General features: G+C 34.9%; 1 protein-coding gene across 15 annotated transcripts in view; it reads left to right on the top strand.

Annotated features, from left to right (window-relative positions):
• The window catches only part of LARP1B (La ribonucleoprotein 1B), a 126823-nt gene that overhangs the window by 61186 nt on the left and 40795 nt on the right, over window positions 1–24842 (top strand). For 13 of the 15 annotated variants that reach the window (XR_005789914.1, XR_005789912.1, XM_040474228.1 and 10 more), the window contains one exon: window positions 21579–21702. The exons of the other annotated variants lie outside the window; for them this stretch is intronic. Coding sequence is in view for 11 of the 13 variants with exons in the window: in XM_040474228.1 (XP_040330162.1) it covers window positions 21579–21702 (124 nt within the window). In the remaining 2 variants the exon portion in view is untranslated. The remainder of the gene's footprint in view (window positions 1–21578; window positions 21703–24842) is intronic. 15 annotated transcript variants of the gene reach the window in all.

The following is a 24842-nucleotide window of genomic DNA, read 5'->3' as shown; positions in this document are numbered from 1 at the left end:
CCTTCTCTGTATTTGTTGCAGATAGTGAGAGGAACTTCAACTGTGGTGAAGTCTTTGTATAAAGCTGGAAATGGTGTAAAATTTGCTAGGAGATAACACATCATCACCTAGCAGACAATCACATCATACTGACTTGGCAAGAGGAGAGTCATCTAAATTTTTCCTCACCACCAATTGAGCTGTTCCTTTTCTCACTAGGAAAGAACACCAAGTTGAGAACCTCCCTGGCAAAACTGAGGTCTATTGTTGATCAAGAATCAACTTGTGTACAAGTTCACTGAGTACAATTTTGGACCAAAACTAACTTTTGTGAAACTCAGATGGGGATCGTTCTTCTCTACCTCATAGGGTTGTAAAGACTTGAAAACTGTAAAGACTGGGCATGTTTGAGAAAGAACAAAGGCCATATAGTTATGTGGGACCAGTAATAATTAATTACTGATACCAGTGGAGGGGAGACCACGAATTTAAAGATTGCAGAATCTACAGGCTTTACACAGAAATTAATGACATCAAAGTGTAGTCTGTGGAGTTCTTCCTGGGTGCCACAGTGTTAGACATTTTCATGATTAGTCCTTTTGTGTTTTTAAAATGCAAAACTCTAGATTCTTCTTCCTAATACCTTACTCTGAAAGACGTTCTCAGATCATTTTCCTCTCATGCACATGAAGCCCTAAATCAACTGTAGTCACTCTCTAGAAATATTTTGAGGGGTGCCTGGCTGTCTCAGTTGGTAGACTGTATGACTCTTGATCTTGGGGTTGTGAGTTCAAGCCCCACACTGGGGATTTAGATTTAAAATCTTAAAAAAAAATAAAATCTTAATTTTTTTTTTTTAATGTTTTGAATTGACATCCTGCTGGAGAGACAGGTGAATCAGGATACCTGATTTCAGGTTTTGCCTCATTATTTAAATTCCAGCCATAATCCCTTGAATACATCAGTTTCTTATTTTAACATACATACTTCAAATATGGTAGCTTTATTATAAATTAACTCTTTGCCAAGGATTCAATCATTAACATATATTTTGAGTGCCTGCTATGCGCCAGATGGTTCTGGGAGCTGGGAATGTGGTAGTGAACATGACTGACTATTGAAAATGCAATCTCCCAATAATTTATAATGATGGTGTTGTTGGGAGTAGGGTGGGTGGATGGAGGTATTTAGACCAGAAAATCTGTGCAATAGATAACTACTATAATTGACCATTGAATTTAGTTACGAGACTCTTCATAAACAGGAAAGAAGAAACTTGCTGAGTTACCTCAGTGGAACAGTTTGGGAAAAAATCTGAATGAAGAAATGACTAGTGGAAATATGAGTATAATACATTCAATTGTATGTGAGTATTAAATATTATATAGGATAATATGAGTATTGAACTTTGGTATAAAATATTGGAGAGATAGTACCTGAAAGGACATAAGCAATCATCGTGTGTGTGTGTGTGTGTGTGTGTGTGTGTGTGTGTGTGTATGTGTGTGTTAGTATATTTTTTTTTAATTTTTTTTTTCAACGTTTATTTATTTTTGGGACAGAGAGAGACAGAGCATGAACGGGGGAGGGGCAGAGAGAGAGGGAGACACAGAATCGGAAACAGACTCCAGGCTCTGAGCCATCAGCCCAGAGCCCGACGCGGGGCTCGAACTCACGGACCGCGAGATCGTGACCTGGCTGAAGTCGGACGCTTAACCGACTGCGCCACCCAGGCGCCCCAGTATATTTTTAAAGAATGGAAAATACTGGAACATTTTACATGGTGATGGTGGTGCGAATGGTTGAGTCGAAAGGGGAAGTTGAAAATATAAAGGGAATAGAAAAACTAGGCTAAGTTCTCAGTAAGAGACTGGCTAGGACTCAGAACATGTGGATCAGGATTTGTCAGCCTCAGCCCTATTGACGTTTTGAATCATAATTCTTTTTTGGTGCAACATTGGATGGTTAGCATTATCCCTGGTCTCTACCCTTCAGATACTAGTAGCACCCTATCCCCACAATAAAGAAAAATGTACCTTTAGAGAAGCTGTGGGGTAAAATATTTAAAGGTAAAACCTTTAGTTGAGAAGCATTTATACAGAGGTATTGGCCTTTCAAAGTGACTCTGTTCTTTATCTGGAGATAAGCAGAACATGAGTGTGGGGGTGCTTGTAGATTTGGTGGTGGAAATATGAGGGAGTGAATTCCTTCTCAAACCTTTCTCAGTGAATTATGGGTCAAGGTTATGGGGCTGGTGAAAGTGTCGAGAGTGATGAAGATAAAAAGTCATTTTTGTAGAATGAAAGATTAGAGTTCTTAGAAAAATCAGAGATTCCTAGTGAGCAGTGGGAGACTAGAGGCTATTTCTTTTGGAGGAAATTTTACTATAGAGGCATGAGAACAGAGACCAGGCAGAGGAAAATGGAGTACCATGGTACTGAGATTATTACAGACTTATTTCTGAAACTGTTGAATAAAAGACCATCTAGATCTTACTTGGTCTTGAGCATTTGGCTTTCCCATTAGACCATATTCTCTTGCTTTTCCTCCTACTTCTATAGCCACTTTTTTTTTTTTTTTTAGTTAGATTTACATACTTATCTTCTCTTTGTTCCTTAAATGCCAGTGATTCCTAGGTTTATGACTTAAGACCCTCACTACTCTTCCTAGGCAGTCTTTCTTTCTACTCAGGGCTTCATTCATGACTGTTGTTTTAATCCCAACTCTTTTATGTCTAGATTAGATTTTGATTCTGAATTTCAGTTACAATGTATCTAGGTGTTTCCTGGGACATTTCCTCATATTTGTCCTAGAGGCCTTGAAAAATCAACATACCCAAAACTGAATTTATTAACTTCTTGATTCAAAAGTCCCCTCTGTAGCTCCTTTTCCTCCCCACCAAAAATCAAAACTCTGTGTTGCTCTATGATTCCTATCCTGGTAATTGGCTCAGTGATCCCTGAACACTGGCATGGGTATAGCCCTCTTGCCTCACATTAGTCTGTAAGCCTCATTTATACTCTCATTTTTCATGAATTCTTTCGTATCTCTTTTCATTCTGTCACCCTTATTGCTCCTCTGTCTGTACACTGAAATACTTGTTTCCCAAAGATACTCTTCCTATCTTTAAGCTTTCCCATATGTTTCTCCAAAGTCTTGATATACTCTTGCCCATCATCTTTGCTAGACAAACTTCTATTCATATTTCAAATTTGGACATCAGCTTCTTTGAGCATCCTTTCCTGGTCTCCACTTCCTGCCTTTTCCCACAGCACCTTATATAAACCACTATTACAGCAGAATACAAGTGAAGGATGTTGATTCAAGTGTTCTGTTTATGATTATATATATGGCTAGGTTCCCAGATGATCCCTCTGTGGAAAATAACTAAAAATCCTAGATAAAATTATTGAAAAAAATTTACCAAAAAATAAGGTATACTCACTAATTCCACAGATAGACTGAATGTGAGAACCTAGAGAAAGAAGCTCAGTTGAAGAACAGGCATTTCCTCAGAGGGCATGTACTAAGTAAAGTGAACTCCATTTTGAAATGCACAGCCTTATGAACATGGAACAGGAGATAAAAACCCAAGTGAGGAAGAAGTAAAATACGAGACGAGGCTATATCTTCAGTGTGATTATGAACTAGAAATGAACTCATCCACTCAAATGAGGCATAAAGAGAAGAAACTATAACAAAACTTGCATGTCTGAATCTTGGTTCTGAATGGAGGCAGGTGGAAAGTGCTCTGAGAACTAACCATGTGATGGTAGTCATTTATGTATATGCAGTTCAAATTCCTAATATATTTTAGTAGTCTGAAAAAAAGTTAAAACTAACAATATAAAGCCATTCTAGACTGTTAATAATCATAGGTACCTGACATAAGCAAACCCATATCCTCTTTGGGGGAACTTATTTCACAGGATGGCAGACTCCTCTGTATAGGGCTGGATAGTAAATATTTTTGACTTTACCAAATATTTTGGCTCATTGGTTGTAGTTTCCTCCCCTGAATGACTTCATTCCAAGCCTCAAAATAGTTCACAAAGCATTTTTTAATGTTTTATATTATTATTATTTTTATTTATTTATTTATTTTTTTTTTTGAGAGAGAGAGAGAGAGAGAGAGAGTGAGTGAGGTAGGGGCAGAGAAAGAAAGAGACACAGAATCTGAAGCAGGTTCCAGGCTCTGAGCTGTCAGCACAGAGCCTGATGTGGGGCTTGAACCGACGAACCACAAGATCATGACCTGAGCCAAAGTTAGATGCTTAACTGACTGAGCCACCTAGGAGTCCTACCACAAAATATTTTCTGAAGAAAATAAGTAGCTCAGAGAAAAAAATTATGAAACACGTAAGGAAATAAGATACCAAATGCATTATTACAGCTGAAATAACAGCAGAAAGAAACCCACAGATACTTTGGATGTTGGAGTTCCCCACTCACAGAATATCAGTCACAGAATATAATAAATGTTTTACATGGTTTAATTAATAAATGATGAGGTAAAAAATATGGGAAGGGGAAAATCAAAATGCAGATTTGAAAAAAGGAACAATTCCTATAAGTGAACATTCATTTAAAATTAAGAATTCATGGTTGGATTTAATAGAGGTGAGACAAAGGTGATGAGACATTGAAGATTAGTAAATTGGAAGAGAGGTCGGTAGAAACTACCTGGAATAAAACACAGAGTGAAAGGGAAAGTATGAAAGACAGCCAGGAAATGGAGTTAGAAGATCCAGTGTACGGATACAACTATAGTTCCAGAAAGAGGAGGGAGAAAGCAGAGCTGGGGCAATAAATGAAGATATAGGGCTAAGATTTTTCTAGAACTCATGGAATGTAAGTTTGATATTTGAGTTTATTTCAGAAATAGGCTAATTTAACATTAGGAAATCAATTTGCCACATTTAGAGGTTAGAAGAGAAAAGTATAAACAATAAATATAGCAATAGCATTTGATAAGCTTATATATATTTATGATTTAGAAAAAAGAATTTGCAAAATAGATGTATCTGTAACCTAAATAAAAATATCTTTTATTTAGGAACCTGCATTTAACATTATACATAATGGTAAGAATTTTAAAACATTCACTTAAACAATGGGATGAAGTTAATAACTATTTTGAAAATTCTAGAAATTTAAAAATATTATTATTAGTCTACAGCAAGATTCCTAGATATAAAATCAATATGTAAAAATATTTTTGCCTTTCTTTGAGCAACCAGAAAAATGAAAGTTTTAAACAGGCTACTGTTTATAATAGCATCAAAATGTAGTAAGTAGGACTCAGTTATAACAAAAGATGTGCAAGATTTTTGTGCAGAGCATTATAAACTTTATTAAAAAGATACTAAGAGATTTAAATAGAGATGCTATCTTCATAGATTGTAAGAGTTAACATTGTGAAGATGATCCTCAACATCTTGATTTATATATTCATTACAGTTCCCAGTGTCCTCCCCCATTCTTTCTTTTGTTCCCTTATTATTAGGAGGAGCTGATTCCAAAATTATGTGCAAGTGCAAAACGTTAAAAGTAGCAAAGACACTTTTAAAAGAAAAAGTTCAAAGTTGGCTTGCTCTACCAGATTTTAAGACTTTTGATAAAGCTACAATAATGAGGTGCTCATAATGCATATATAGATAATTTGAGAGAATGAAGAACGAGGAATAGTTTAATTATATTCAGACATAGGATGTATGACACAGGTGGCTATATTGCAAAGGGGAAAGAATGCATTACTTAATGATGCTGAGTCAATAAGATACTTTCGTGAGGGAAAAAAAGGAACCCTGCCTTCAACTACATTTACATTAATTCTAAGTGGATTAGAAACCTAAATGTGAAAGGCAAAACAATAAACCTTTTCTAAGAAAATATCTCAAATCACTTGGGAGGGTTTTTTCCATAAATATACAAACATAGAGTTTTTTTTTTAATGTTTTATTTATTCATTTTGAGAGAGAGAGTACAAACCCTCTCTGAGAGGGGCAGAGAGGGAGAGAGAGAATCCCAAGCAGGCTCCATGCTCTCAGTGTAGAGCCTGACATGGGGCTCGAATTCACAAACCATGAGATCACAAACATAAAGTTATTGATGCATTTTATATCATTAAACATAAGTATATTCATAAATAATTGATTAATTTTAATATATGTTTGCATTTACTTGTGAAATTTTTTCCTTTCATAATTCTCTTACTCTTGATTATGGCCTTTTCTTTCCAGTTGAAGTATTTAATGTTTCTTATAAGCCTTGGTTGGTGGTAATGAACTCCTTTAACTTTTGTTTGGGAAACTTGTTCTTTTGAGAACTTCTGAGAAGTTTGGGAAACTTCTTCTATTCTGAATCATAACCTTACTGGGTAGAGTATTCTTGGTTGCAAATTTTTTTCCTTTTGGTACTTTGAGTATATCACACTACTCCCTACTGTTCTACAACATTTCTGCTGAAAAATCAGCTAATAGCCTTACAGTGTTCCCATTGTATGTAACTGTTCTTTTCTCTTGCTAATTTTAAGATTCTCTCCTTATCACTACCTTTGTGCCATTTTACTTATTGTGTGTCTTGGTCTAAACCTCTGTGGGTTAATTTTGTTGAGTGGTCTCTCTGTTTCCTGGATCTGGGTGTCTCTTTCTTTTTTCATATTAGGCAAGTTTTCAGCTCTTACTTCATTAAATAAGTTTTCTTCCCCCTTTTCTTTTTCTGGGATTCCTATAATGAAAATGTTATTATGCTTGATGATGTCATTGAGTTCCCTTAATCTCTTTTCATTTTTTATAAGTTTTCCTTTTTTACTTTTAAACTTGGTTGCTTTTTATTACCCTGCCTTCCAGATTGATGATTTGTTCTTCTGCCTCTTCTAATCTGCTACTGATTCCCTTTAGTGTATTTTTTATTTCAGTATATGCAGTATGGAGGTTAAAGCAGTAAAATCAATTATATTTACAAAAATCAGTCGAGGGATTCATGAAGTAAAAGGATATGAAGGATGAAATCATATACATAAAATGTAAGGGGGTGAGTAAAGATTTAGTGCTTTTAAAATGGGTTCAAACTTAAGTGACCATTAGTTTACTATAGTCTGCAATATGCATAAGATATTATATATGAAACTAACATAACCATAAATCAAAAACGTATAATAGATACAAAAAATGAAGAGGAATCCAAGCAAAGCACTAAAGAAAGCTATCAAACCACAAAGGAAGAGAGCAAAAGAAGTACACAGAGAAACTATAAGAACAGCCATAAAACAAGTAACAAAATGACAATAAGTACATACCTATCAATTATTACCTTAAATGTAAATGGATTAAGTGCTCCAGTCAAAAGACAAGGGATGACTAAATGGATTTTAAGGAGACTCACTTCAGACCTAAAGACACATGCAGAGTGAAAGTGAAGGGAAAAACATTTTTCATGCAAATTAAAGCAAAAAGAAAGCTGGGGTAGCAATATATATATATATATATATATATATATATATATATATATATATATGACAAAATAGACTTCAAAACAGAGACTGTAATGAAAGACAAAAAAGGACATTGGGAACAACCCAACAAGATGATATAGCAATTTAAACATTTATAATGCACCAAACATAGAAGCACCTAAACATATAAAGCAACTATTACTAGAAATAGAGGAGGAAATTGGCAGTAACACAATAATAGTAGGGGATGTTAACCCAATTTACATCAATGGATAGATCTTGCAGACAGAAAATCAAGGAATCGGTGGCTTTGAAGGGCATGTTAGACCAAATGGACCTAATAGATATGTTTGTAACATTCCATTCATAAAACAACAGGATGCACTTAAGTGCACATGAAATAGATCACATGTTAGGCCAACAAAACAAGTCTCAATAAAATTTTAAAATTTGAAACCATCTTTTCTGACTATAACAGTGTGAAACTGGATATCAACCCAAGAAGAAGTTTGGAAAGAACACAAATACATGGAGGCTAAATAGCATACTACTAAACAATGAATGGGTCAACCAAGAAATCAAAAAAGAAATGAAAAAAATAGGCAAAGGACAATGAAAACACAATGGTTCAAAAACTTTGGAATGCAGTAAAAGCTGTTCTAAGAGGGGGGATTATAGCAATACAGGCCTACCTCAAGAAGTAAGAAAAATTTCAAACAACCTGACTTTACACTGAAGGGAGCTTGAAAAAGAACAAAGCCCAAAACCAGTAGAAGGAAGGAAATAAAGAATAGAGCAGAAATAGAGAGCAAAAAAGTAGAATAGATTAATGAAACCAGGAGTGGTTCTTTGAAAAGATAAACAAAATTGATAAACTTTTAGCTAGAGTCATCAAGAAAAAAAGGGGACCCAAATAAATCAGAAATGAAGGAGAAATCAGCAACACCACAGAAATGCAAGATTGTAAGAAAATATTATGAAAAATTACATACAAATTAGACAACCTAGAGGAAATCAACAAATTTCAAGAAACCTATAACCTTTCAAAACTGAATCAGGAATAAAGAGAAAATTTGAACAGACCAGATACCAGCAATGAAATTGAATCAGTAATCCAAAAACTCCTGAGAAACAAAAGTCCAGGACCAGATGGCTTCACAGGTGAACTCCACCAAATGTTTAAACTATTCCAGAATATTCCAAAAAGTAGAAGAGGAAGGAAAGCTTCCAAATTCATTCTACAAAGCCAACATTACCCAGAGACTAAAACCAGTTAAAGACACCACAATAAAACTACAGGATAATATCTCTGATGAACATAGATGTAAAAATCCTCAATAAAACATTAGCCAACTGGGGCGCCTGGGTGGCTCAGTCAGTTAAGCATCTGACTTTGGCTCAGGTCGCGTTTCATGGGTTCAAGGCCCATGTTGGGCCCTGGCCTGACAGCTCAGAGAGCCTGGAGCCTGCTTTGGATTCTGTGTCTCCCTCTGTCTCTGCCCCTCCCTTCTCTCTCTCTCTCAATTTCTCTCTCTCTCTCTCTCTCTCTCTCAAAAATAAACATTAAAACTTTTTTTTTTTAATATTAGCAAACCAAATCTAGCAATATATTTTAAAGAATTATTCACCATGATCAAGTGACATTTATTCCCAGGAATGCCAGGGTGGTTCAGTATTCACAGTCCACATGATGCATCTTATTAACAAGAGAAAGGATAAAAACCTTTTGAACATCTGAATAGATGCAGAAAAAGCATTTGACAAAGTATAGCATCCATTCATGATAAAAACTCAAGAAAATATGTTTAGAGGGAAAAATACCTCAACATAATAAAGTCCGTATATGAAAAACCCACAGCTAACATCATCCTCAATGGTGAAAAACAGAGCTTTTCCTTTAAGATCAGGAACAAGACAAGGATGTTCTCTTACCACTTCTATTCAGCATGGTACTGGGAGTGCTAGCCAGAGCAATCAGATGAGAAAAAGAAAAGGCTTCCAGATTGGTAAGGAAGAAGTAAAATTTTCATTATTGGCAGATGACATGATACTATATGTAGAAAAACCCTAAAGAATCCAAAAAACTGGGGCGCTTGGGTGGCTCGGTTGGTTAAGCATCCGACTTCGGCTCAGGTCGTGATCTCGCAGTCCATGAGTACAAGCCCCGTGTCAGGCTCTGTGCTGACAGCTCAGAGCCTGGAGCCTGTTTCAGATTCTGTGTCTCCCTCTCTCTGACCCTCCCCCGTCCATGCTCTGTCTCTCTCTGTCTCAAAAATAAATAAAGGTTAAAAAAAAAAAAAAAAAAGAATCCACCAAACTACAAAAATAACTGATGAAAACTGATGAATGAATTGAGTAAAGTCACAGGATACAAAATTAATAAACAAAAATCTGTTGAATTCCATTACACTAATAATGAAGTAGCAGAAGGAGGAATTAAGAAAATAATCCCACTTACAATTGCACTAAAAAGAATAAAGATCTAAGAATAAACTTAGCCTAGGAGATTAAAAACCTGTACTCTTAAAACTATTAAACATTGGTGAAAGAAATTGAAGATGACATAACAGATGAAAAGGTATACTGTACTCATGGATTGGAAGAAACAATATGGTTAAAATGTCTGTACTACACAAAGCAATCTAGAAATTTAAATCTTTATAAAAACACCAACAACATTTTCCACAGAACTAGAGCAAATAATCTTAAAATTTGTATGGAACCACAAAAGACCCCAAGTTGCCAAAGCATCGTAAGAGTAGGTGCATCTGGGTAGCTCAGTTAATTAAGTCTCTGACTCAATCACAGCTCAAGTCTTGATCTCAGGGTCATGAGTTCAAGCCCGAAGCCTACCTGAAAAAACAAACAAACACAGAAAACAAACAAACAAAAAACAAATATAGAGGTATCACAATCTCAAATTTTAAGATATACAACAAAATACAGTAATCAAAACAGTATTGTACTGGCAGAAAAACAGACGCCTAGATTAATGGAACGGAACAGAGATCCCAGAAATAAATCCATACATATATGGTCAATCTACAATGAAGGAGGCAAGAATATATATATTTATATATTCTCACCTATATATATGTATACATGTATTCTTATACATACACCTACACACACACACACACACACACACACACACACACACACACACACCATATAAAATGGAGAAAACACCATCTTTTAAACTAATGGTGCTGGGGAAACTCGACCACTTTTTTACATCATATACAAAAATAAACTCAGATTAAAGACCTAAATGTGAGACCTGAAACCATAAAACTCCTCTAAAATATAGGCGGTAAGTTCTTTGATATCAGCCATAGCCATCTTTTTTCTAGATACATCTTCTTAAGCAAGGGAAACAAAAGCAAAATTAAGCTATTGGAACTACACCAAAATAAGCTTTTGCACAGTGAAGGGAACCATCAACAAAACAAGACAGCCTCCTGAATGGGAGAAAATATTTGCAAATGCTATATCTGATAAGGTGTTAATATTTAAAGTATATCAAGAATTTACACTAAACACCAAAAAAGCAAATAAGCCAAAAATGGGCAGAGGACTTCATTAGATATACAGATGGCCAACAGATACATGAAAAGATGCCCAACATCACTAACCATTAGGGAAATGTAAATTTAAAAGCCATAGTGAGATATCATCTTATACCTGTCATAATGGCTAAAATAAAAAACACAAGAAATAAATGTTGGTGAGGATGTGGAAAAAAAAGGAACCCTGTGCACTGTTGGTGGGGGTGCATGCAGGTGCAGCCACTGTGGAAGACAGTATGGAGGTTCCTCAAAAAACTCAAAGTAGACTTCCATATGATCCAGTAATTCCCCTATTGGATATTTACACAAAGAAAATGACACTAATTCAAAAAGATATATACACCCGTATGTTTATTGCAGCATCATTTACTATAGCAATGATATGAAAGCAACCTAAGTGGGCACTGATAGATGAATGGGTAAAGAAGTGTTATATATGTATATACAGTGGAATATTACTCAGCCATAAAAAAAAGAATTAGTTCTTCCATTTGCAACAACATGGATGGACCCAGAGGGTATAATGGTAAGTATGATAAGTCAGTCAGAGAAAGATATACCATAACATCTCACTCATGTAAAATTTAAGAAACTTAAATAAATAAAAAAGAAACTAAAAAACAGACTCTTAAATACAGAGAAAAAAGTGGTTGTCAGAGGGAAAGTAGGTAAGGAGATAGGTGAAATAGATAAAGGAGGTTACGTGTATACTTATCATTATGAACAGTGAGTAATGTATAGAACTGTTGAATGTAAAATGTCTTTTATCCTCTCTCTAAATACTAGTGATGATAAGAAAGCCTCAGATGTAGATTTTAGTATTTAGTTTAGAAGGGAGAACTAAAACTGGGAAAATGATTGAACTTTTAAGGCATAGAAAAACAGAAGAGGAAAACAAAAGAGAAAAGAATGTCCACAGTAGTTATTAGGAGAAAAAAAAATAGATGTAGTTATGTATAGTTTTGCTTGAAGAAGCCAAGAAAGTAAATGGTTTCTGGGATCATGATCTACAAAGGGACATATTCTGTCTCAACTTTAATTTTTCTTTACGTTGGTTTCTTACTTTTTCTAAGGTCATATTCATCCTTAAAAACTTTACTTAAATGTTCACCCCCTTCCAGCATTGAGATTGCAACTCATATTGATATAAATAGGAGGTGAGAAAGTTGAAGCACCAAGTTTTCTTTCTAGAAACTTGGCTGAGGAGAACCCTTCCCTTCCTGTTTCAACTCCCTCTCTCATTCTCACCAGTATGAATTATAGATAAATGTATACTTCGGAAATGTAAATGTCTGAAAGACATTTTATTAAAGTATTATTTTTTATAAATATTATAGACATGTTTCTGTATCAGTAATATATATAAATATGTATTTTATTCCCTCTAAGTCTTTTGTTTTGGTGTGTTTCAAACCTTTGGAAAAGTTGCAAGAATAATACAGTGAACACAAGTATACCCTTCACCTAGATTCAACAGTTGTTATTAACATCCTATCACAATCACTTTGTGTATCTATATAAACATTTATAGATGTATATATTTGCATTTTCTGAACCATTTGAGAGTTAGTTGTAGACATTATGCCACTTTACCATTAAATATATTATCCCGTATTTCCTAAAAACAAGTGCATTCTCCTATATAACCATAATTATCAAACACAGGAAGTTTAGCATTGATAGAATGTTATTATCTAATATACAGGGCGTATTTAGATTTCCCCAACTGTCTTAATGTCCTTTATAACTTCTTTTTACTTTATTTTTTTTGATAACCAGCTCTAACCAATGATTATACATTGCTTTTAGAATTTTATATTTTAATATTCTTTCATTTAGACAAGTTCCTCAGCCTTTTTTTTTTTTTCATGACACTGACATTTTTGCAGCATCTAGGTTAGTAATTTTGTAAAATGTCCTTCAGTTTAGGTTTGCCTGGTATTTCCATATGATTAGTTTCAGTTTAATTTTTTGGCAGAAATATTACATAGGTGATATTATACATTCTTCACTACATTACCTCAGGAAACATTATGATGTCAGTTCTAGAATTGGTCATTTGGTTATCAAGATGTGTACCATTGTAAAGGTACCTTTTTCTGTTTGTAATTTGTAAGTGATCTCTGGAGTGACAGTTTGAAACTGTGTTCCCCAGCAGTCTTCACTCAATGTTTTAGCCTCCATTGATGATTTTTGCCTGAATTAATTATTACTCTGGTGATTATATGATGGTAATTTTTCTCCATTCCCTTTATGTTAATTATTTAGCATTCTTCTGTAAAAAAAGAACTTTCTTCTCCACTCCATTTTACTTACTTACTTATATATTTATAGTGTCAGTGTGGACTCTGGAATGGATGCCTTTTCATTCCTGTCATTATTCATTTTGTTGTTCAAAATGTCTCCAATCTGGTCAGATTAGACCTCTCTCAAGATGACTCGTGTACCACTGATACATCCCCATCTCTTTAGCACTTTTCATACTTCATGACACAAGATGCTTTGCCCCTCTCTTTTTTCTTAGATGTCTATTTTTTTCACTACCTTAACCAGGTCTTCCTGGTTCTATCCTTGATCTCAATGACTTTGTTATCTTGTATTATCTTGTATGCAAGTGAGAGAATCTGGTCCCAGGTCTTTATCATTAATTGTATGCTAATGACTTTCCAATGTCTTTGTGGGGATCTAGCAGTATATAACTAGTCTATTAGATTTTCCAGCTGTCTGTCTTCTTCCACAGGCATCTCATTTATATATATTCTGTCTCCATTTTTTAAAAAAGGGACTTATCCCAAATTTGTTTCCTATATTTCCTGATTTTGGTTGGATGCCTCAGGACTCTTTATTAACTTGTAACTCCTAACATGCAGTTTGTCACTACATCCTATCTGTCCTTTCCTATTAATTCCTACTGTCTTACATTGGTTCTAGCCTGCATCATCTCTCCATGTGGTTTGTATACTTGGTTCTTGGCTCTAGTTTATTCTCTTTCTAGTTTTCCTCTTGTCAGAGTAGTCTTCCTCCTTCCTTTCTCCTTTCTTCCTTTACTTCCTAGCAAGTAAGGGAATTTACTATAAATCCAAGAATCAGTGCTTGCTTACAGGCAAGTCTTTATATGAAACTTCAAACACTGACTTTGCATTTCTGTACTCCTATCTTTGGTGTACTTTTCCTCTATGTTAGCCTCATTTTCAGTCAGGCTTTCTCCATGAGGTTGCAATGATGGTACAGACAGTTTCAGGCTTACATGATTTTCAAAGTAAATGATCCCAAGGAAAAGAATGTATCCCTCAAATTTCTAAACTATACATTTGACCATTTCTGTATTTCTTCTTAATGCTATTCAGTGCTTCTCCCCTGCCCAAGATAAAATTCAAATTCCTTGGCAAATAATATTTAATGGTTTGGTTCCTACATACCTGTCAGTCTTCATTGTGACACTGCTTTCTGATTTAAAATTTATACTCCATTAATACCAAGTTGCATGTGTTCCTTCTGCCTAAAATATCTTTTCATATGGTTTGCTTGCCAAACTCTCTTTCATCCTTTAGCTTGCAAAACCTAGTTCAAATGTTACTCCCTTGGGAAAAATCTTTGATAGCTTTTATTGTTATCGACTCCAGAAAAATGACTTTTCTACCTTTGTGCCTCATATGTGCCTATTTTTAACTCTTACACTGAAATGTAATAAATTTGTTTATAAATATCTTATCCCCTTTTTGAGCAAGGCAAGGTGTACACTTGTAAAAAAAACAAAAATTTAGTTGCAGATTGGGGAGTTCATGAGTCTTCCTGCTGAGAACTAGGAAAGTTGGTTTTTTTTAAAAAAAATCTTTGTGAAGGCACAGTAGAACTAACAGTGTAGAAAAGAATTGTGTGGTCAAAATCTGGAAGAAGGAAATCTAAAGAAGACTGCCATCAGGGTCTGCATTTCCCTAGAGTCCTCTGTCAGTTCCAGAAGAAGCAACTGAGAAGCTGAAAAGAGATTAAACATACACACACACAACTCGTGGGACTAGGGTGACAAAAATTGGAATTCAGAAACCAGAGGGGGACCTCCAACAAACCTTTTAGGCTTTGGGAACTCTAAAGGGCTATTTTTCAGAAATTAGGGTGAACTGGAAAAGATCTGCTATCAGTAGGATCAGCTTCTAATAATTTTAATCTTTTATTGAGCCAGTATTCTGATGTGTCTAGCCATTTGACTGAAGCAAACAAATCCTTTCTGGAGGAAAATAGCATTCTAGACCTCAGATTTTTAATAATGTCTGCCTCTCAAAATCAGGCATATAAGAAGACAAGATGATGTGATAGGAAAAAAAAAAAAAAAAAGAAACAACGAAAAATAGACCCATAAAGATTCAGTTAACTATCAGACAGATCTTAAGTTAGCTATTGTTAATATTATTAAAAAAAAACCCAAAGATGGAGAATTTAAGCAGAGAACTAGAAACTTTAAAAAAGGAACCAAGTAGAGGGGTGCCTGGGTGGCTCGGTTTAGCATCCGACTTTCTGCTCAGGTCATGATCTCACAGTTGGTGAGTTCCAGCCCCACATCACGCTCTGCTGACAGCTCAGAACCTGGAGCCTGCTTTGGATTCTGTGTCTCACTGTCTCTCTATCCCTCCCCCACTGCCCCCACCTCAAATATTTTTAAAAAAGAGAAAAAAAAAAAAAGAACCAAATAGACATTCCAGTAATGAAGAATATAATAACTGAGTGCAGTGAATTGGCTTAACAGTAGAGGTAAACTTAGAAGTAGAAGATAGGTCAAAAGACTCCAGAGTGAAGTCTCGAACAAAAAGATGGAAAATACAGAAAAGAGTATAAAAGACATAGGAGATACAGTCAAAAGGTCTAACATATACTCTATTGGCTTCTCAGAGGAGAGAAGAGAAAGCAGAAATAATAATTGAAGAGATTATGGTTGACATTTTATCAAAACTAATGAGGGATAATTTAAGAAGTCCTAAGAACTCAACAAAGAATATAAATTTAAAGAAAACCACATGAAGGCCATCATTGTAAAACTGCTGAAAACAAAAGCCAGAGAAAAAAGATTACTTAAAAACCTACAGTTTTTAAAAAATAAGACTTAGAACTAACTACTCAGCAGAAGTAACGGAATCCAGGAGATAATGGGATGATATAATCGCAATACTAAAAGGGAACTAATGTTCAGGAATAAAGGTAAATCATTGAATTGTACACTTAAAATAAGTACATTTTGTGGTATATGAACTATATCTCAGTGAATCTGTTTAAAAATGGGGCGCCTGGGTGGCTCAGTCGGTTAGGGGCCCGACTTCAGCTCAGGTCACGATCTCGTGGTCAGTGAGTTCGAGCCCCGCGTCGGGCTCTGGGCTGATGGCTCGGAGCCTGGAGCTTGCTTCCGATTCTGTGTCTCCCTCTCTCTCTGCCCCTCCCCCGTTCATGCTCTGTCTCTCTCTGTCTCAAAAATAAATAAACGTTAAAAAAATTTTTTTTTTTTAAAAAATGAAGGTAGCATGGGGCACCTAGGTGGCTCAGTCGGTAAAGCGTCTGACTTCGGCTCAGGTCATGATCTCATGGTTCATGAGTTCAAGCCCCACGTTAGGCTCTGTGCTGACAGCTCAGCCTGGAGCCTGCTTGGGATTAAAAAAAATTAAAAAAAAAAAAAAATAAAAAAACATTAAAAGAATGAAAAAATTAAAAAAAATAAAAAAACATTAAAAGAATGAAAAAAAAATGAAGGTAACATAATTTCAGACACATCAAAACCAAGAGAGTTTATTTTCAGCAGATCTGCTTTAAAGAAAATATTAAATGGAGTTTTTTAGGCATAGGAGATATAGTCAAAAGATTTTGAAAATGATTCTAGAAAGAAGCTTGAAGATACACAAAAGAATGAAGAGCAATAATACGTTTGTGGATTTAAATAGATATTGACACTAAACAAAGCTGGTGTAAGTCTAAGTGGATTTTAATGGCAAAAAGATGTATTAGGGGCACCTGGGTGGCTCAGTTGGTTGGGTGACTGGCTCTTGATTTCTGCCCAGGTCATGATCTTACCATTTGTGGGGTCACTATTGGCACGGAGCCTGCTTGAGATTCTCTCTCCCTCTCTCTTTCTCTCTCTCTTTTTTAAAGTTTATTTTTGAGAGAGAGAGGGAAACAGAGTGTGAGTGGGGATGGGGAAGAGAGAGAGGGAGACACAGAATCCAAAGCAGACTCCAGGCTCTGAGCTGTTAGCAGAGAGCCTGATGCAGGGCTCAAACCCACGAACTGTGAGATCATGACCTGAGCTGAAATCGGATGCTTAACCTACTGAGCCACCCAGGCACCCCATCTCCCTCTCGCTTTCTGCCTCTCCCCAGCTCATGCTCTCTTTCTCTCTCAAAACAAATAAACCTAAAAAAAATATTTCAATATAAAAAGGGTCATAACTATGAGTAGTTTAGTTGTCCCAGAAAATACAATAGTTCTAAGTTTGTATGCACCTAATAACATAGCATCAAAATACATAAGATAAAAATTGACAGGTACAAAAAGATAAATTTATAATCACAGTGGGAGATTTTGAAACACCTTTCTTATCAAGAAAGGTGCAAGATGTAGCAAGATAAAAAAATATCAGGTTGTAGAAAATGCAAACAGTGCAGTTAACAAACTGCTTAATTGACATAAGTGAAATACTGCAGCAACATCTGTAGAATACACGTTTTTTTTCAAGTGCACATGGACCTTGTACCATACACAAAGAATCAATTCTAGATATATTACGATTCTAAATATGAAAGGCAAAATAATAAAATTTCTAGAAGATAAGATACTATATGGTATTTAAGTAGGGAAAGATTTCTGTGTTATGTGCTTTGCTATTTGTTTTTATTCCCTCATGCTTCCCAAACTTTTTAACAATAGGATATGTTAATTTCATAATCAAATGAAAAATTATAAAGGTAAGATATATAACATCTTTAAAAAGGGGAAAGATTTCTTAAAGAGGAAATTACAAAAGGAAATAACTTACAAAATATACTACAATAAAAAGAACTTTTTTTCACCAGAAGACACCATAAAAGAGTGAAAAGGCAAGTTCCTCCTTCCACAGAGTGAAAGAAAACATTTACAAATTTTATAAAGAGCTCTTAAAAATCAATAAATGAAAGAAATATATAGAAAAATGAGTAATAGAATTGAACAGCCACCTCACAAAAGAGGCTATCCAAATAAAATATATTAAGGGTTTTTAGCATTATAGTAATTAGATAGATGCAAATTAAGACCACAGTGAGATTACACATAGATTTAGCAGAGTGGCTACATATTTAAAGTTTTTGAATTTTTGTTTTGAGATACAGATTTATAGGAAGTTGGAAAAATAGTACAGAGAGGTCTATTGTACTGGACCAGTTCTCTCCAAAATTTATATCTTACATAATTTAAGAACAACGTTAAAACCAGGAAATTGACATTTCTTACAAATGTGTGTGTATAGTGTTATGTCATTTTATCATGTGTAGACTCATGTGACTACTATCACATTCATGACAACTATTTTATCACCACACAAATCTCCCTTGTGCTATTAGACTCGTGTTCATGTGCCTCCACTCCACTATTCGTAACCCCTAGTAACCACTAATCTGTTCTTCATCTCTATAATTTTGTCATTTTGAGAATTGTCTATAAATAGAATCCTAGAGCAGGTGACTTTTTGAGATTGATTTAAAAAAAATTTTTTTTTAAGTTTATTTATTTTTGAAGGGGAGAGAGAGCATGAGCCGGGAAGAGCAGAGAGAGAGAGATACACAGAATCCAAAGCAGGCTGCAGGCTCTGAGCTGTCAGCAGAGCCCGGCGCGGGGCTCGAACTCACTAACCGCAAGATCATGACCTGAGCGGAAGTCAGATGCTTAACTGACTCAGCCACTCAGGTGCCCCTGAGATTGATATTTTCTAATCATAATGCCCTTGAGGTCCATCCAAGTTGTTGTGTATACCCATAATTGGGTCCTTTTTTAGAATGGCTACATATTTTTAAACTGACAATATCAAGTGTTTGATGAGGCTATAGAGCAATAGGAGGGTCAATATACCGCTAGTGTAATGTAAATAGGTACAAGCACTGTGAAAAAGTATTTGGCATTTTCTACTAAAGTTGAAGCATACCACCTTATTCAACAATTCCAGTCATAGTAAACATTCAATGAAACATGTGTCTCTGTCACCAAAAGAAGTGTTTTGTAAAAACATATTTTTAGTAACATTATTTGTAATGGCTATAATCTGTAAAGGAACTGAATGTTCATCAACAGTAAAATTGATTTTTTTTTAATTTTATTTATTTTGAGAGGGAGAAAGTGTGGAGGGGCAGAGAGAGAGGAAGAGAATCCCAAACAGTCTCTATATTATCAGTGTGGAACCCCATGGGGGGATTGAACCCACGAACCATGAGATCATGACCCAAGCTGAAGTTGGACACATAACCAACTGAGCCACCCAGGTGCCCCAGTAGAATGGATTTTTTAAAATTATGGTGTGATCATATGATAGAATACCACAGAGCAGGGATAGGCAAATTTTTTGTGTGAAGAGCTATATAGAAAATATTTTAGTCTTTATGGGTTATACGTTGTGCCAGCTACCACTTAACTTTGCAGTTGTAGCAATGAAGCAGACATGCAATATGTAAGCAAATGGGTGTGGTTGTGTTCCAAAAAAACTTAACAAAAACAGATATGGCCTTTGGGGGCTGTAGTTTGTTGACCTCTGCTGTAGAGTTACAAACTATAAATGAATCTCATAAACATAATTTTATGTAAAAGAAACCATACATTATAATTCCATTTTTATAAAGTTCAAAAACAGGCAAAATGAATCTATAGTACTGAAATCAGCATATTGCTTGTCTTTAGGGAGAGGAAGAGGGTAGTTATAGGAAGGGGTATGAAAGTTACTTCTAGGATGCTAGCAATATCTTTACCTGAATGGTGGTTACACAGGTCTGTTCACTCTTGATTACTCATTTAGATGTATACTTATGATTTATGCACTTCTCTAGTGTGTGTATGTATAAATGTATGTGTGATGCTTTAATAAATTAGTGTAAAAAATTAAAAGCAGAAACATACTGCTTGTGTTCCCATCAGGATAGAACTATATTATTCATCTCTGGCATATGATAATCATAACAGTAAATGTTTTAAGTAGTAAGCTCTGTAGCAAGATGGGGACAGTGAGGAATAATGACTGAATTAGCTTGAAGAGCTTATTGAAGACTTTTGGGAAAGCAGTATTGGTATAAGGGCAAAAGCTGAGGCAATCCTTTAAAGCATTTTCATGAAAACAAGATCCTAGTTTAAAAGACTAGCAGGATCTAATGAGTGGTGTGAACTGACAACTATTCATGTTTGAAGGCAAAAGGGAAAGATTGGTTAGCTATTAAGAGCAAGGTACTATGACTATTTTGTAATGATGATATTTAGTTTGGTCCATCTGACAGTTTTATGTTCTTTACCTGCTAAAACCCTCTTTGGATCTTGTTGAGTGATGTAGATGTGATAAAGGGTTTAATTGGAGGAAACTTACAAAACGTAGTAGAGTGCAAGCAGTCTCTCAAACTCTTTTTTTATTTTACAGCTTAGACCAGGCATGAATGGTCTTCATGTACCATGGCCAAATGACCTTACTGGCCTCCACTGGCCTCCACTCCGTCCTCTCTCTATACATAGGGCAGGGCTGAGAACATCTAAGTGACTATGTAACCGTTATTAGAAAGGGGAAGCTTCAGGAGCCCAAGGGTCAGGGATAGCCTGTTCTTCCTTTGACAAAGCTCAAAAAACTTTGAGCCTCCTTGCTGCTAACCTTATAAGTGGGGTTTGGAAATGAACCTCCAGGGCCATCTATCTATCTTTCATCATGTGTTTCCCATTACCAGAAAAGGAAATGAAAACTTCTTGGCCTGGTATAAAAGGTCTTCTAGTAGCCTGTTCCCATTTCCATATTAGGCCTTTTTGTCGCTGATTCTACACAAATTTTCTCAGTAACTGAATTATTTTCTAATAAATGAGTGCTTATTCCAAGTTCTTTGCTCACATTACCTGCTTTAGAATGCTTTACCCCTTCTCTAAATTCTCATTCTTTCCCCATCTTTTCTGTGATACTTTTCTGATGATCTCAATTCTTACACCAAATATTATCATTTTTCATATGCTGCTAATGTTACTAGTTTTTATGTGTACATGTCTTTCTTTCCATCTAACTTGTAAATTCCGTAAGGGTAGGGAACATAGATTACTTGTAATCTCTTTAATACCCTAGCAGTCTTGTGTATAAATGCTCAACAAATAATGAATGATTAGAGTGTATGCTCTTACAATGTATTTTAATTATAAAATATTCAGAATATTTTTGGGTTCTCTGTGCCTCTTAGATTCTGAATATTGTTATTAAGTATAATGCTAGATTCTTTATTAGAACATCTTTTTTATTCTGTTGTAGTTAAACTCATTTTTTGAGGTTGGTATCAATTATTGTTTGTTGGCTACTCTATTAGCCAGTTTAGTAATTAGATTCCTCCATTCTACTTCAGCAAGAAGTTGAGAACTTTAAGAAGCTAAATCTCATTAGTAAAGAGCAGTTTGAAAACATAACACCTGAACTTCCTTTTGAGCCAAACCAAGAAGTTCCTGTAGCACCTTCACAGTCCAGGCAAGGTATGTAAATCTGCTTTTGTGTGTAATAGTTTCTGAATAGTATTAAAGCAGTTCTAATTTGTTACAAAAGTTTTCCTTTTTTTTTAAATCTGTGGAAAAAATGTAGGTATTTCATAAAAGACTAGAATTTTAAAACTCAACTTTTGTTTATCCTTTGGTGAATTTCAAAAGATTTTCGAGACTTGAAAGTACACATCATAAATTTGGTAAGACAGCCTTGTAGTAAATGGACAAAGTTGGAATCCCACCTTACTCTTAGTGGACAGGCAGATAATTGCAAGGGTGATCTAGGAAACATTTATGATACCAGTTCCTGCTCAAACTCAGACACTGAAAAGCGGGCAGAATTGGTTTGTTCTTTTTGTGTCTCATTTGGTTTGAGATTATTGGGAATGTTTCTCTTTTAGAAATAAAACTTTTCACTGACTCTCTAATTCCTTAAAATATACTAACATCATTCTTTTGTCCTAAAGCCTTAGCTTAGTGTGACCATATAAATACATTTGGGAGATATATAAATTGAATCTGGCATTTTTAGGCAAGTTTAAGTGATTTTGTTATAGTCTTTCATGAAGGCAGGTTAAAGACAAACTTTTGAGAAGTTTCAAATATATGCCAAAATAGAACAAATTGTATAATGTAATGAAACCCCCATGTACCCATTTGCTACTTAATTTCAAATCTAATTTCGTTTCATCTCAGCTCCACTCATCCTCTTTACTTGCACTGGATTATTTTGAAGCAAACTTCTAATAATTATTCATATTTTTTTCATTCCTACATATTTATGTATGTGTCCTTAAAAAGAACTCTCTCTTTTAACACATAAATAGCATATTCCATTATCATCTAAAATTGACATTAATTCCTTAATATCAAATATCTATATTTCCTCATTCATCACTTTAAACAGTATCCATGTAAGTTTGAACATTCCAAAGGTTGATATGTCTCTTTTAATCTATAGGTTCATAGTAACTTTTTTTTCCTTGCAGCTTATTGTTGAAGGAACTGGGTTGTTGTGTAGAATTTCTTACATTCTGGATTTTGTTCATTGCATCTCCATGGTTTCATTCAACCTGTTTTCTGGTCCTGAATTTTCTATAATTGTTATTTTGATACAGAGGCTTGATCAGATTGAGGTTTAAAATTTTGCAGGAATATATCATAGGTAATTATTGAATACTTCTATCAGGAGGTGCATAATGTTCAGTTGTCTCTCTTTTTGTGGCCTTAATAGCCATTTATAATCATTGCTTTTATGTCACAGGGGGCTGAAAAATGGTGAGGATCCTGTTTTTATCATTGCTTCTTAAATTTGGTAGATAGGATATTTCCATAAAGAGAAATCCCCTTTCTCTTTATATCTCTATATATCTCTATATTTATCCTGAGATAGAGTTCTTACAGGAAAAAGAATAAATGCTCAATTTTTTCCCTTCTCTATTTTTCAAAATAATGAGCTGGTTCCCTAACATCTTTTCATTGGTCACCAATGAGCTTTGTTTTGTTTTGTTCTTCTTTTTTTAATTTTGTTTTTAAATTATTATTACGGCTTCATAAATGCATTTAGATAGGTTTCACTCTATTATAATTATTCTTACTGATACTTTTACCACTTACCAGTTTATTGGCTTTTAGCTCCAAATCCACCTTTCGTTGCTTTCTTCTGTGATAGTGGAGTTGGACCACTAACTTTCTTTGCCAGCTGGCATGATGATAAGTTTTGTCAGTACCTGAGTTGTTACTGAGTTGGTTATTATTTCTAGAGCTTGGAATTTTTTTTTAAAGAAAAATACATTATAAATTCGTGTTGACATTTTCTGTTCAACTTTAGGATTAAAGGTTTTAATTCTAATTTGTTTTAAATTAAATTTGTTTTAATTAAAAGGTTTTGATTTGATTTTGTATTTGTACACTTTTTACTTACGTGAAAAAAAATTGTTCCTAACCACAGTAGCAGAATTATTTATGTATATGTCTATCCTTTGATAAAAGTTTTAGAATAATAATATTACTTTACACTTAAAAAATTTATACTGAAAAAAATTTAAGTTCTTACAGTATTCCACTAATACTGTATATATGTGGAATATTTTAAAATAATATTACTTTATACTTTATCCTTAAAAAACTTCATACTTAGGGGCGCCTGGGTGGCGCAGTCGGTTGAGCGTCCGACTTCAGCCAGGTCACGATCTCGCGGTCCGGGAGTTCGAGCCCCGCGTCGGGCTCTGGGCTGATGGCTCAGAGCCTGGAGCCTGTTTCCGATTCTGTGTCTCCCTCTCTCTCTGCCCCTTCCCCGTTCATGCTCTGTCTCTCTCTGTCCCAAAAATAAATAAACGTTGAAAAAAAAAAAAACTTCATACTTAAAAAAATTTAAGTTCTTACAGTATTTCATTATGTGGAATGTGAACACGTTTCATGAAACATGAAAAAAGGTTAACATAAATATAAAATTAGTAAAAGAAACATTAAGTGAAAATTCATATAGAGGAAAATGAAAGAGTCAGTAAATATGAAAAGATTCTCTCAACAATAGCTAAATTATGGAAAGAGCCTAAATATCCATCAACGGATGAATGGATCAAGAAATTGTGGTTTATATACACAATGGAATACTATGTGGCAATGAGAAAGAATGAAATATGGCCTTTTGTAGCAACTTGGATGGAACTGGAGAGTGTTATGCTAAGTGAAATAAGTCATACAGAGAAGGACAGATTCCATATGTTTTCACTCCTATGTAGATCCTGAGAAACTTAGCAGAAAACCATGGGGGAGGGGAAGGAAAAAAAATGGTTAGGGAGGGAGCCAAAACATAAGAGACTCCTAAAAACTGAGAACAAGCTGAGGGTTTATGGGGGGTGGGAGGGAGAGGTGGGTGGGTGATGGGTATTGAGGAGGGCACCTGTTGGGATGAGCACTGGGTGTTGTATGGAAACCAATTTGACAATAAATTTTATATTAAAAAAATAAATAATAATAAAATAAAATAAAATAAAGATGCTCTCCTCTTTCCTTTGTTGAGATTTGCCAATTAAAACCACAATGATATACCATATTATATGCCAACAGTTTCACTTCAAGAGAGATTCTTGCAGATGTTTACTGAAAGAACATTTATAATAACATTGTCC

Source organism: Herpailurus yagouaroundi, unplaced genomic scaffold, assembly GCF_014898765.1.
Source record: "Herpailurus yagouaroundi ecotype Mexico unplaced genomic scaffold, PumYag 28, whole genome shotgun sequence".
NCBI lineage: Eukaryota > Metazoa > Chordata > Mammalia > Carnivora > Felidae > Herpailurus > Herpailurus yagouaroundi.
Note: the sequence above shows the minus strand (reverse complement) of the source record. Positions and strands in the feature narration are given on the sequence as shown.